The sequence below is a fragment of the Balaenoptera musculus genome, chromosome 1, assembly GCF_009873245.2.
Source record: "Balaenoptera musculus isolate JJ_BM4_2016_0621 chromosome 1, mBalMus1.pri.v3, whole genome shotgun sequence".
Taxonomy (NCBI): Eukaryota; Metazoa; Chordata; class Mammalia; order Artiodactyla; family Balaenopteridae; genus Balaenoptera; species Balaenoptera musculus.
Window position 1 is genome coordinate 184,076,449 of NC_045785.1, and position 14,160 is coordinate 184,090,608.

The window sequence follows — 14,160 nt, forward strand, 5'->3', positions numbered from 1 at the left end:
AAGCTCTCAAACAACCTAACTTTATACCTCAGGAATTAGAGAACAAACTAAGCCCAAAGGTAGCAGTAGGAAGATGAGAGCAGCAATAAATAAAATAAAGAGCAGAAAAATATTAGAAAAATTTAGTGAGACTAAGAGCTGGTGTTTTGAAAAGATAAACAAAATTGACAGACTTTAGCTAGACTGAAAAGAAGAGAGAGAAGACTCAAGTACAGAATCAGAAATGAGAGGGGAAACTTTACAACTGATAACACAGAAAGACAAAGGTTCATAAGAGACGACTGTGAACAGGTATATGCCAACAAATTGGATAACCTAAAAGAAATGCACAAATTCCTAAAAACATACAGCCTAACAAAACTGAATCATAAAGAAAATTGAAAATCTGAACAGACCAATAACTAACAAGGAGAGTGAGTCAGTAATCAAAAACCTCCCGTAAGAGAAAAGCCCAGGACCAGATGGTTTCACTGGTAAGTTCTACAAACATTTAAAGAAGAATTAATACCAGTCCTTCTCAAACTCTTTCCAAAAAATTGAAGAGGAGGGAACATTTCCAAACTCATTTTACTAGGCCAGCATTCCCTGATAACAAAGCCATACAAGGACACTACAGGAAAAGAAAACTACAGGCCAGTATGCCTGATGAATATAGACGCAGAGATTCTCAACACAATACTAGCAAACTGAATTCAACGACACAGTAAAAGGATCACACACCATGATCAAGTGGGATCTATCCCTGGGATGCAAGGATGGTTCAACATACATAAATTAATAAATGTCATACACCAATTAATAGAGTGAAAAATAAAAAATCACATGAGTATCTTAATAGATGCAGAAAAAGCATTTGACAAAATTCAATACTCATTCATGACAAAAACTTTCAACAAAGTGTATAGAAGGAACATATCCCAACACAATAAAGGCCATATATGACAACCCCCCCAGCTAACATCATATTCAACAGTGAAAGGCTGAAAGCTTTTTCTCTTAAGATGAAGAACAAGGTAAGGGTACCCACTCTTACCACTCCTATTCAACATAGCAGTGGAAGTCCCAGCCAGAGCAATTAGAAAAGAAAAGAAGAAATAATGAACTATCACAAAGAGAAATTTAAAAAACAATCTCCTGTACAGTTGCATCAAAAACAATAAAATGCCTAAGCATAAATTTAACCAAGATGGTGAAAGATCTGTACACAGAAAACTATAAGACGTCGATGAAAGATTGAAGAAGACACAAATAGAAAGATGTTTCATGTTCATGGATTGGAATAATGAATATTTTTCAAATGTCCAAACTACCCAAAGCAATGTACAGATTCAGTGCAACCCCATCAAAATTCCAGTGGCATTTTTCATAGAAGAACAAACAATTCTAACATTTGTGTGGAATCACAAGAGACCCTGAATAGCCAAAGCAACCTTGAGAAAGAAAAAGCTGGAGGCATCACACTTCCTGATTTTAAACTATATTACAAAGCTACAGTAATCAAAACAGTGTGGTATTGGCATAAAAACAGACACAGAGATCAGTGGAGCAGAGAGCCCAGCTATAAACCCACACTTATATGGTCAATTATTTTATGACAGAGGAGCCAAGAATATACAGTGGGGGAAGGACAGTCTCTTCAATAAATGGTGTTCGAAAAACTGGACCCTTATCTTACACCGTATGCTTAGGGCAACTCAAAATAAATTAAAGACTTGAACCTAAGACCTGAAACCATAAGACTCCTGGAGGAAAACATAAAAGTTAAACTCCTTGACATTTGTCTTGGCAATGATTTTTTGTATTTGGCAACAAAAGCAAAAGTAAACAAGTGGGACTACATCAAACTAAAAAAGCACAGCAAAGGAAACCATCAGCCAAATGAAAAGGCAACCTACTGAATGGGAGAAAATATTTGCAAACCATTTATCTGATAAGCAGTTAATATGCAAAATATATGAAAAACTCATACAACTCAGTAGCAAATAATCTGATTTTTAAAAATGGCAGAGGACTTGAATAGACACTTTTTCTAAAGAAGACATACAGATAGCCAACAGGTACATGAAAGAGCGCTCAACATCACTAGTTATCAGGAAAATGCGAATCAAAACCACAATGAGCTACCACCTCAGACTTGTTAGAATGGCTGTCATCAAAAAGACAAGAAATATGGGACTTCCCTGGTGGCGCAGTGGTTGAGAATCTGCCTGCTAATGAAGGGGACACGGGTTCAAGCCCTGGTCTGGGAAGATCCCACATGCCGCGGAGCAACTCGGCCCGTGAGCCACAATTGCTGAGCCTGCACGTCTGGAGCCTGTGCTCCGCAACAAGAGAGGCCGCGATAGTGAGAGGCCCACGCACCGCGATGAAGAGTGGCCCCCGCTTGCCACAACTAGAGAAAGCCCTCGCACAGAAACGAAGACCCGACACAGCCATAAATAAATAAATAAATAAATAAAATTAACAGTTAAAAAAAAATTATTAAAAAAAAAAAAGACAAGAAATAACAAGGTTGGTGAGGGTGTGGAGAAAAGGGAGCCCTTGTGCACTGCTGGTGGGAATGTAAATTGGTGCAGCCACTGGAAAACAGTATGGAGGGTCCTAAAAAAATTTAAAAATAGAACTACCATTTGATCCAGCAGTCCCATTTCTGGGTATATATCCAAAGGAAATGAAAACAAGATCTCGAAGAGGTGTCTGCACTCCTGTGTTTATCGCAGCATTATTCACAGTGGCCGAGACGTGGAAACAACCTGAGTGTGCATCGGTGGATGAGTGGATGAAGGAGATGTGTGAGTATTCAGTGGACCATAATATAACTCAGCTGCGAGAAGGAGGGAAAGCCTGCCATTTGCAGCAGCTTGGATGGACCTTGAGGGCATGGTGCTGAGTGAAATAAGCCACACAGAGGAAGACAAATGCTGCATGGTATCACTTATATGTGGAACCTTTTAAAAAGCCCGACCCTTTGTAAAGGAGAGCAGGAAGGAGGTTGCTGAGGGTGGGGAACATGGAGAGATTGATAAAAGGGTACACGCTGTCGTCGGTCAGATGACCAAGGGCTGAGGATCTAACGTGAGATATGGTGACTGCATCATGTAACGGGACGTAGAAATTAGTGTTCTCACCCAGAAGAAGGTAAATCTGAGATGATGGACGTGTCAGTGACCTGGATGTGGGAAACCTTTCACGCTGTGCATGTCCGTCCAGTCACCACAGTGTACATAGCCAACCATTTTATAGGTCGGTCACGCCGCAGTAAAGCTGAGAAGGATTTAAATTGAAAGAAACTTAAAGTTTGCTTAAATTTTATATTACTCTTATAATCAGAAAAAATACGTGACGAGAACTCTCTTTTGTTTAATAGTTTTCAATTCTCTGGCTACATGGGCATTGGTTTTCTGGAAAGGTGTAACAGCTGTCTCTGGAAAAGTGACAAAAGCCATGAACGTGCACAGCAAAGAAATGGACACTCATACCTGTTTATAAAATTTTACATCATGTGTGGAAGAGTGGACCCCAGGTTAAGAGCTTCCTGTGAAGGGGTGCTAGCTGTGCTTTCTTTCACAGCCAGGATTCTCCATTTGGCCATTTCCCTCTTCAGTTTTCCAGCCAGTTTCAGTCTGGCTTATATTCTCATCACGTCACTGAAACTGCTCATTCTCATGTCACCAGCAACCCTTTCCTGGTCATCATACCACCTTGGCTTTTCTCTCTTTTACCCCAGTTTTAATATATTCATTCATGTCGTAGTGTATGTATTATTGCAAACTGCCTTAAACCATTTCTGAAACAAGATATTGATTGACAGATACTTCCACTTGTGTCTCATTTCTCTAATCATATTTATGCCAGCCTTTCTCCAGAGCTCCAAATTAATGTATGTGCTTACTGTCTATACCAGGATGGGTATCTTACAAGCACCTGAAAACTAACACATCCACTACTGAGCTTACTGTTTACCACCTCCAGGCCTACCCTACCTGTAGTCCCTGTTATAGTAAAAGTACAGATCTTGTACCTTTAGATCTTATACCTAAAGATAGAGGTCTGTACTCCCAGAGATGCCAGCTCTCTGCCAGGGCTTGGTTCCTTCGCCTCTCCTCCCTTCCTCCCTCTCCCACTGTGGCTGCCCTGGCTTGTGTGCTCAGCTTCTTGTGCCTGAAAATTAAAACTCATGGCTCTGGTTGTGCTCTTCGAACTCTGGGATACAGGTACCCGGAAGAAAGTCAGAGTATACCAGATGGTCCATGAGGCCACAGGATAAATATAGAGCATTTTCCTGGGATGTCGGTTTTCCCTGAAGACTGTGGGGTAGGGCAAAGAAGAGATTAGGTGTTAGGAGTAATTTGTAAAAAAAAAAAAACAAAAAACTTTGATATACACTGGCTTCCAGGATAAAGTCTAACCTCCTTAGCATGGCATGGAAGATCCCATATGATCTGGCCAGATGATGCACTCTGTGGTCTCCCAGACTCTGTAAACCCTTAGAATGAGAAGCAGCGGGAAGAGGTGGGGCACCACTCAGTCCCAGTGGCGATGGATGCAGAACCTAGTCTGACGAGCCAAGAGCTGCCCACAGCCAGACGCTGAGCCAGCTCTTAAGGAGGAGTTAGATTAGAGCACGGTGGCATTGAACATAGAGATGTTATAGATGAGGAACTCCCTGACAATCCAGCAGTTATTGGCGCTTTCACTGCCGAGGGCCCGGGTTCGATCCCTGGTTGGGGAACTAAGATCCCGCAAGCCGTGCAGTGTGGCTAAAAAAAAAAGATGTTATGGACCAAAAAACAAGAATCTGAACAAATCTGAGATCGATGTTATGGACCAAAAAACAAAGAATCTGAACAAATCTGAGATCTAAGCCCACAGGTTTACTAGTCACTGTGGATCTTTGAACCCAGCAGCTGACACAAATAATATGGTTGTAAGACACTTAAAAATTAAGTTAAGAAAAACCATTTATTGTGAATCTGGGGTCGGGGGGCCTTGTTTCTGCACTAGGTTCTTTTAACGTAGAGAAGCAATGTTTTTATTGACTTTTATTACCGTTCTGAAAATAATAAAAGTAAAGACTTAGATGATATATTTTTAATAATTGTATCCCATTGGACATGGTAAGCAGCACCCAGTAAATATTTATTGATTGAATAAGAGGCAAATAAGGTAGAACTATGTATAGAAAACAAACTTTTTTTTAAGAAATAAAATTTCCTTTTTTTTAATTTTTTAATTTTTATTTTATATTGGAGTATAGTTGATTAACAATGTTGTGTTGGTTTCAGGTGTACAGCAAAGTGATTCAGTTATACATATACATGTATCTATTCTTTTTCCAATTCTTTTCCCATCTTGGTTATTAAAGAGTATTGAGCAGAGTTCCCTGTGCTATACAGTAGGTCCTTGTTGGTTATCTGTTTTAAATATAGCCACGTGTACATGTCAATCCCAAACTCCCAGTCTATCCCTCCCACCCCCCCGTAACCATAAATTGGTACTCTTACGTCAGTGAGTCTGTTTCTGTTTTGAAAACAAACTTTTAAACCCTGCAAATAGTACACCAGTTTTGTAAGTATGTGTAAAATGTTTATATACATTGATCTCATCTTAGGATGCAAAAAAACTCCAAAAAGTATAAAATCTTTATAACATGAAAGTTAAATAATAGTCTCCTACTAAGTAACAGTTGTATTGGAAAAGATTTTAAAACGCTGTTTGGAAAATTATATATATATATATCTTAGGAATGTGACTAAAACAATAGTCTGAGGAATCATAAGTCATTTGACTTAATATCTTAATAATTTGGATGTAACCATGACTGGGATTTGCTTCAAAACGAAATAGAGGGATGAAAGAAATTTTAAAGGAAATAACAAAGACCAAAGCAGAAATAGATTAGAAAACATAGAAATGGTGGTGGTGATAGTTCTAAACAAAAAGCCACAGAAAGATGTAAAAACTTAATGAGCTCTAGAAGTAGCTTCATAAAGCTTCACTTGTAAATGCTGTAACACGTAATGCTGATTGGAAAAACCAGGAATTGAGGTACCCGCTGGTGAGTAGTTCTTGCTTATTTCTTGCTCTCCAGTTACTGTGACCAGCTGAAAGTCTCGGAGAGCACCCACGTGCTTCAGCCCTTCCTCCCCAGTATCCTGGATGGCTTAATTCACCTGGCGGCTCAGTTCAGCTCAGAGGTCCTCAACCTGGTGATGGAGACCCTGTGCATCGTTTGTACGGTAGACCCAGAGTTCACAGCAAGCATGGAGAGCAAAATCTGCCCCTTCACCATCGCCATCTTCCTAAAGTACAGTAACGGTATGCGCGAGGCAGGTTGCGGGGGGGGGGGGGTCGCGTGAGCGCTTCCCTGGGTCTGATGGTCTTAGCATTAGAAGCAAAGAATGTGACTTTGAATTTGCGAGAGTAGGGTCGTGCTATAGATCCAGCAGCACTAAACAGCAGAGAACCTATGCCTGTAACTCTCATTGTCTAGTAAGAACTGGGAAGAAAGATAACGAAGAAAGCTAACCAGCAAGACGTATAATTCAGGACTTTGACAGTAAAGTAAGGGAATTGAGCAACTAAATCAAAAGTTTCCTAAAAGAAGAGGCCTAGAACTATAACTAGAAAAGGAAAAGTGAAGAAGGAGATACATGCAAAGGTTTATGAATAAGGTGTTCATTGCATGTTCTTTATAGTAGCAAAAATTTGGAAATAATAAGAGGTTAATTAATTATATCCATAAAATGGAATGCTTTGCAGCCGTTAATAATCCAACCTCAAAGGAATTGTTAAAGCCATGAGGAAGCGCTCACCTTGTAAGTGAATAGATTGTTTTCCAAAATGCGTAGAATATAACCCCAAGTTTTGGTTTTGCTTTAGAAAAGGATGTATGTGTGGATACGTATATAGAAAAAACACCAGAAGAAAATGCATCAAAATGTTAAGGGTAGTTATCTCTAGGTGGTGGAATTACAGGTGTGTTTTTTCCTTTAATACTTTCCTGCATTTTAAGTTTTTCTGCAGTGAGTGTGTATTAGAAATATTGAGGACATTTGTATCTGAAGAGCGAGTATTGAAGCTTGGAAGGGGGTTGGTTATGTAACATGATGTTGTACTGAACATTTTATTCAGTTCGCTTTTTCACTTAAAAATGTGTCCTAAGGAGGGTTCCACACTGCAGTCTTAGATAGTCCTCATTCTCTCCGCCCGTCACATAGTGTTTATTCCATAAATACCATCATTTATTTACCCATGCTGTTCATGGACCTCTGGGTTGTTTACAGTTTTTGTCTATTATGGACAACGCTGCAGTGAACTTTTAACGTGTGTCTTAGTGCCCTGCACACTGCATACGTTGTCTCATGCTACATAGAGGAGGGCGTTTATATTTTTCTTATATATTTTTCTTACATAAAGCAGGTCGAGCTGAAGTTGCATTTCTTCACGAGGCTCTGCTTTTGGAAGGCTTTACCTTTTGCCCTCCAGTGGCTTTGCGAGTTCTTGTGCATGGTGCCCACCCCCAGGAGATGTACGTGGTCCTCGTCGACACGTGGGAACCTGGGAAGAGTCAGTGCTTGGGCAGTTTCCGAGACTGATGTCTTCTTAACAAAGTATCAGTGGGGGCTTTTTTTCCCCTTAAGCATTTGTTTTCATAATCAGCCCAAGTTTCACAAGAATACAGACGTTAAAGATTTGTCCCAGAAAAAGAGGCAGGTTCTGTTTTAGGAATAGCTGTTGCTGGCTCGTCCCTGACTTCATGAGATCACACACATGCTGTCTCCCAGACAGCTGGCAGCTCTCCCTGCCTTTCCGGTTACTCAGGTGGCCCCAGTAGGTTCCGGGTCAGTGATGCGTAATCAAAGCAGAAGTTGTAAACGTGTGGACACCAAGGGGGGAAAACCGCGGTGGGGTGGGGATGGTGGTGTGCTGAATTGGGAGATTGGGATTGGCATGTATACACTGATATGTACAAAATTGATGACTAGTAAGAACCTGCTGTATAAAAAAACAAACAAACAAAAAACAACTAATACTAAACTTTCTTTGGGTTATTTGTGTGGAAATATGTTAATGTAAATGTTTCAGACATTACATGAAATTTCTAAAAAAAAAAACAACAAAGCGGAAGTTGCTCACTTCGGTTAGGGCCGAACAACAGGCAGCATTAAGGCAGAAGCACACACAGACCACCAGGCGGGGGGACTCGTGTTGCCTTCTCCACTTCAGATCCTGTGGTCGCCTCGCTGGCTCAGGACATCTTCAAGGAGCTGTCGCAGATTGAAGCCTGCCAGGGCCCCATGCAGATGAGGCTGATTCCCACGCTGGTCGGCATCATGCAGGCACCAGCAGACAAGATCCCTGCGGGGCTCTGTGCGGTACGGCAGTCGTTGCGGGGCCGGGGTGGGGATGAGAGAGCGCGAGCGAGCCCTGCACGAGCCCCCCGCGATCCCACCCCGCGGACGCCGACCAGCAGCGTGATATGTTCACGGGGTGATGTTCCTGGGCTGCTTCACCCACAAGGACAGTGGGCGGTTCTCGAGGCTTTCAGAAGGGAGCTCTTGTTCCCAAGGTGCCCTCGGTGATTGGACAGTCCCGTGATGACACTGTCCCTGGCTGTCCAGTCACCCTCTGCCCCCGCCCACCCCCATGGCTTCTCAAGTGGTGAGCTGCCTCCAGGAGACTTGAGAGTACCCTCTGCTGTCTTCTTCTTCCAGAAACGTGCCTTTCATCATGAGTGTCTCTGGGTTGGTGGGTGGGCTCCGCACAGTAAGGATCTTGTTGTTGGGCCCCCTCCGCCCACCCCAGAGGCAAGCCTGACTTCTCTCCTGCAGACGGCCATTGACATCCTGACCACGGTCGTGCGGAACACGAAGCCCCCCCTCTCCCAGCTGCTTATCTGCCAGGCTTTCCCTGCTGTGGCCCAGTGCACCCTCCACACAGACGACAACGCCACCATGCAGGTATCTCCGTGCAGGTGTCACCACGCCGGCGTCCAAGCCGCGGTGCGTGTGCAGCACGCTGAGAAGTGGGACGCCATTTCCTGTCTTTGAGATAGAAACCCCTCAAATCTGTATTTACCCAGAGGACCCAGGAAGGGTTCCGACTGCTAAAACCAAGACGTTCTGTGCGTCTCAAAGGTGTGAGTGCCAGCCGTCCTACTATCTGTGTGGGGGTGCTGCGGCGGCGGAAGAGATTGTAGACGTACAGACTAATGAAGTCAGCAAAGGGGTCAGCCTTTGGAAATCTGTAGGCAGCGTGGTTGGTGTGAGGTCTGCTTTATTCTCACAGAGACCTGCAGTCCCCCCAGTTACTGCTGCTGTGTCTTAGCTCTGTTTTCTCAGTACCAGAGGTAGAGCTTTACGGTTGAAACTCCGTTTGCGTGTCCATTCTCCCTTTGATGAGAAGCGTGCGTTTCTGAGCTAGCCGATGCGGCACAGCAGAGACAGGGTGGTGCGCGCCTGTGTCTGCAACGGCGCGGCCCCAACTCCAGCGGAATGAGCCCCCCAGACCCTGCAGACGGAGGGCTTGTGTGCCCGCGGCTGACCTGGTCCCCTCCCTTGTCTCGCAGAATGGTGGTGAGTGCCTGCGGGCCTACGTGTCGGTGACGCTGGAGCAGGTGGCCCAGTGGCACGACGAGCAGGGCCACAATGGGCTGTGGTACGTGATGCAGGTGGTGAGCCAGCTCCTGGACCCCCGCACCTCCGAGTTCACTGCCGCCTTCGTGGGCCGCCTCGTGTCCACCCTCATCTCCAAGGCGGGGCGGGAGCTGGGGGAGAACCTGGACCAGATTCTCCGTGCCATCCTCAGCAAGATGCAGCAGGCGGAGACGCTCAGCGTCATGCAGGTAAGACGGCCCCAGCCCCAGAGACGCTGGCGAGGAAGCGGCCACGCGGCCCTCTGTCTCCTGCCCGGCTGCCTGAGTCCCTGAAGCCGGCGTCCTCCTGTCCCCCCAGTCCCTGATCATGGTGTTCGCCCACCTGGTGCACACCCAGCTGGAGCCGCTCCTGGAGTTCCTGTGCAGCCTCCCGGGGCCCACCGGCAAGCCTGCCCTGGAGTTCGTGATGGCCGAGTGGACCAGCCGGCAGCACCTCTTCTACGGGCAGTACGAGGGCAAAGTCAGGTGGGGCCTCCTCCTCCTCCTCCTCTGGGCCTTCTGCCTCGTTCCCTGACTTGACGTACCCAGCTGCCCGTTGCATTCCTTTTGCCTCTGTTTCTTTCTGGCTAAACTGTATATTCAAGTAGCTGCCATCTTGAAATTCCCAAAAGATAGTCGTCGCAGGTAGAGCGTGTGTTTTTGATCTCTGCTGGCTAGAGACCCTCCCCTGCCCGCACCTTCACCCAGCCAAGTGCTGCTGGCGGCTGCCTCTTCTTCATAAACCCAGCTTTCTAACTTTTCATCCTGGACTTTATCCACGGCGTCTCATCACCCCACACTCCTCCTGGCGCGGACATCGTCGTGCTGCTCACCCACTCCGGCTCTGTTCAAGGACAGCTCTCATCCGACCGTCCTTAGGAACACGAAATCCCCTTTTCAGCCGAACTCTCTTCTGTCCCCTAATTAGTTGTGAAAGCACTTTCACCCTCCAAGTGTCGGGACATAACTGCTTGTCTCCTTGGAGTGAACTCCGAGGGGGCAGCTGATCGGCCCTTTCTGGCTCTTCCTCGCCAGCTCTGTGGCGCTGTGTAAGCTGCTCCAGCACGGCATCAACGCGGATGACAAGCGGCTACAGGACATCCGCGTGAAGGGGGAGGAGATCTACGGCCTGGACGAGGGCACCCGCACCCGCTCCAAGTCGGCCAAGAGTGGGTGACGCTGCTCCCCTCACACACACACACACCACCACCACCCCCGCCCCCGAGGCTCAGGACCGCTGGGCTGGGAGGCGGTTAAGACATGACTGTTAGTGATGGGTTTGATAAGAAGCGGCAGAAAACCCCAGGTAAACAGTGGAGCAGAGCGTGTGGGTCCTGCTGCTGCTGAAAGTGGACAGGAGTCCCAGGTACAGGGATCCCCAGCATCCAGCTTCATCCTGGGCCTTGGATGCCCACTTCTAGCGTCTTTGTGTCTGATTGCCTTTGGCCCATGACTCCGGTGATGTGTGGGCAGAGTGCAGAGCTGCCTTTTTTTTTTTTTAATTTACCATCTTAACCATTTTTTTTTTTAATTAATTTATTTTTTCTGCATCGGGTCTTCGTTGCTGCACGCAGGCTTTCTCTGGTTGCGGGGTGCGCGGGCTTCTCATCGAGGTGGCTTCTCATTGCGGAGCGCAGGCTCAGTAGTCGTGGCTCGCGGGCTCTAGAGCGCAGGCTCAGTAGTTGTGGTGCACGGGCTTAGTTGCTCCGCGGCATGCGGGATCTTCCCGGACCAGGGCTTGAACCCGTGTCCCCTGCATTGGCAGGCGGATTCTTAACCACTGCACCACCAGGGAAGCCCTAGAGCTGCCTTCTTTAACTGCAGGTTTACACTCACCTGTGCTGCTTCTCAAACTGCAAGTCCCAGGGCCTGGAGTGCTCCACCCTATGCAGGTCCCTGGTTTCCAGGCTTTTTTACTGGCAAAACCTGTCTCCTTTAGTCCCTGAAGTCTCTCATCTCTCCTGACTTCTAAACTCCTGTAACGTGGCACAGAATGAAGTTATTTAATTTTCCGTCGTGCCTCAGGGCTGGGCGTGGTCTGGGCAGTGGAGAGCCAGGGGGCGGTGCGCCGGGTCTGGTGAGCAGGGCTCCCTTGCGGGGGGAGTGGCCCAGGGACGGTCGGACGTGGAGCCTCCTCTTTCCTTCCCAGACCCTGAGCGCTGGACGAACATTCCCTTGCTGGTCAAGATCCTGAAGCTGATCATCAACGAGCTGTCCAACGTCATGGAGGCCAACGCCGCCCGCCAGGCCGCCCCTGCAGAGTGGAGCCAAGGTGCCCGCACTCCCTGGAGACTGAACTAGCAGCCAGGCCCCGGGCTTGCAGATGGCTGGCTGGGTGTGCTGAGTCCCCACGGCCCAGACTGATCTCCAGGGTCTGCCTGCAGCACCTCGGGGGTGGCCAGGAAGGAGGCCAGCCCTTCCGGCTCTGATTGTTCTGAAGAGCCTCTCGGCCTGTTCTCTCCCCACCAGCACGCTTAGTTTTTCCATTCAGACTTAGTGGGGGATCTGGCCTGGTCCTCTTACCACTGGGGCCCATGGGGCCGCAGCGCAGAAACCCGCGGGGCTTTTGTGTCCTGGCCGGTCTGGGTGTGGGAGGGAGATGCGTGCGTGTGCTCCAGCTGCTTCTCGGCCCCATGCAGATGACTCCAGTGACATGTGGGAGGACCAGGACGAGGACGACGACGAGGAGGAGGACGGCCTAGCGGGCCAACTCTTGTCCGATATTCTTGCCACAAGTAAATACGGTGAGCGTCGAGGCCAGCCCTGCGCACACTGGTACCGAGAACGGGGCGCCCAGGAAAGGGCGAGCGGTGGGCCCACAAGGGACGTGCCTTGGGCTTTTGTACCCCTTGACCTCAGCCATGTGGGCGCTGCCTGCCCCCCGGGGCCCGTGCCCTGACCCTCCCTGGCTTGGTGTCTCTCCAGAGGAGGACTACTACGAGGATGACGAGGAAGACGACCCTGACGCCCTGAAGGATCCTCTCTATCAGGTCGATCTGCAGGTGAGGGCGTCCAGAGACGGCGTCTCGCAAGCAGCAGTGGCTTGAGCACCATTCCTGGCTGACCTCGTCTTGCCCGGTGGGCAGGGCTGGGGGAGGGCGGGGACTCTGCACCCAGGGGCTTCCTACCCCTGCCCCGTGTTGGAATCCAGCTTCCCGGGGCTGTGTCGTCCAAGTCCTAGGGGCGGATTGCAAGGTGTGATCTTGGGAAATCCCTGTGGGATTCAGTCTCTGGGTTGAACCGTCCCTAGAGCCCCTCGGGGCACTGGCACTAGTGTGAAGGTTCCCGCCCTCAGGGACACCTCCGTCCTCCGTTCCTCCAGGCGTACCTCACGGACTTCCTCTGCCAGTTTGCTCAGCAGCCCTGCTACGTGGTGTTCTCAGGCCACCTCAACGACCACGAGAGGCGGGTTCTGCAGACCATTGGCATCTGAAGCGGTCCTCCTCCTGCCCCGCCGCACACCGTTTTGCAGCCCTCGCTGGCCTTGAGATGCGCTTTCTTCTCAGCCTGGAGCGGCCTCTGCAGAGTGACACTGGCAGTACAGACCAGGCTCACCAGTGCCATCACCTAGGAGTGCTGGGACAAAGGACACTTCCCAGCGCCCCCTGAAGCAGCCGTCTCTGGACCCTTCTTGTCCCCAGCTGTGCCCGCCTCTGCTCCTGGGGTCCTCTGCTGGCCGGGCCGGAATCAGGGTGCCCAGAAGGGTTGTGTGTTCATGGATTATTCGGCCTCACCTGAGGAGCACCGGAAGTCACGACCGTTCATATTCTAAAGTGGACCTATTTCCTTTCGCAGGACGTCTGACGTGTTCAGATAGGAATACCCTCGGGCGAGAATGGTGTTTTCTGCCCCGCACCGCAGACGCGCTGGGTCTCGTAGGAGCGAGGGGAAGCGGCGCCAGGGCCCCCCATTCCTCCTGCGACACTGAGACTCCCCGTCGAAGGAGGTCGTCTTGGTTTTGCCTCGTTGCATGACACAGCCCCTCCCCGACGCTGTTCCTCTGTATACGTGCACGCACACGGGATAAGCCAGACAGATGGCAATTTGTTTTTCCTTTTTTAGAAAAAAAAAAAAATGAGGGAAAAACAGATTTTTTTAAAAAGTCCACCTGACCCAACCATATTTAACATGCCTCTCACACACATCCCCACACAGTCTGATATTCAGAGGCTCCCCCTCTCCCTCAGGAATTCTCTAAGGTGGGTAAGTTGTAGCCCTCAAATTTGCAATGTGTATTTTTCTAGGAGAGTAAAGTAATCTTTACAAATGAATTTAGTCTGCATGGTATAAGGTGTCTCAGCACCTCTGCCTTCTGTTCCTTTTAGAAGGAAAATTAAAATGAGGGGAAAGGCTTAGGTAGAGCTGTGTAGTAGACACCGTTGTGTGTTTTAGCTGACCTAGAGGAAATGATTGATTCTCCTAGTTGGGAATTGTCTGTGGTGGGTTCAAAAGTGAATGAGGATAAGAAATCAGGAGGAGGAAGGTGAATTAGCCCGGCAGCCCCTTTTTTGGTACTGCCCACA

General features: G+C 48.1%; 1 protein-coding gene across 7 annotated transcripts in view; it reads left to right on the top strand.

Annotated features, from left to right (window-relative positions):
- IPO9 (importin 9) overlaps positions 1-13,908 on the top strand; it is a 46,583-nt gene extending 32,675 nt beyond the window's left edge. For 4 of the 7 annotated variants that reach the window (XM_036848600.1, XM_036848576.1, XM_036848616.1 and 1 more), the window contains 10 exons: positions 6,092-6,318; positions 8,230-8,378; positions 8,835-8,963; positions 9,572-9,847; positions 9,957-10,123; positions 10,673-10,806; positions 11,787-11,909; positions 12,277-12,381; positions 12,563-12,639; positions 12,960-13,908. In XM_036848600.1, the coding sequence (XP_036704495.1) occupies positions 6,092-6,318; positions 8,230-8,378; positions 8,835-8,963; positions 9,572-9,847; positions 9,957-10,123; positions 10,673-10,806; positions 11,787-11,909; positions 12,277-12,381; positions 12,563-12,639; positions 12,960-13,070 (1,498 nt within the window). In that variant the 3' untranslated portion in view covers positions 13,071-13,908. Of the gene's footprint in view, positions 1-6,091; positions 6,319-8,229; positions 8,379-8,834; positions 8,964-9,571; positions 9,848-9,956; positions 10,124-10,672; positions 10,807-11,786; positions 11,910-12,276; positions 12,382-12,562; positions 12,716-12,959 lie in introns of all 7 variants that reach the window. The other 3 variants (XM_036848591.1, XM_036848582.1, XM_036848609.1) reach the window with 3 other exon arrangements.
- The last annotated feature ends 252 nt before the right edge of the window (positions 13,909-14,160 follow it).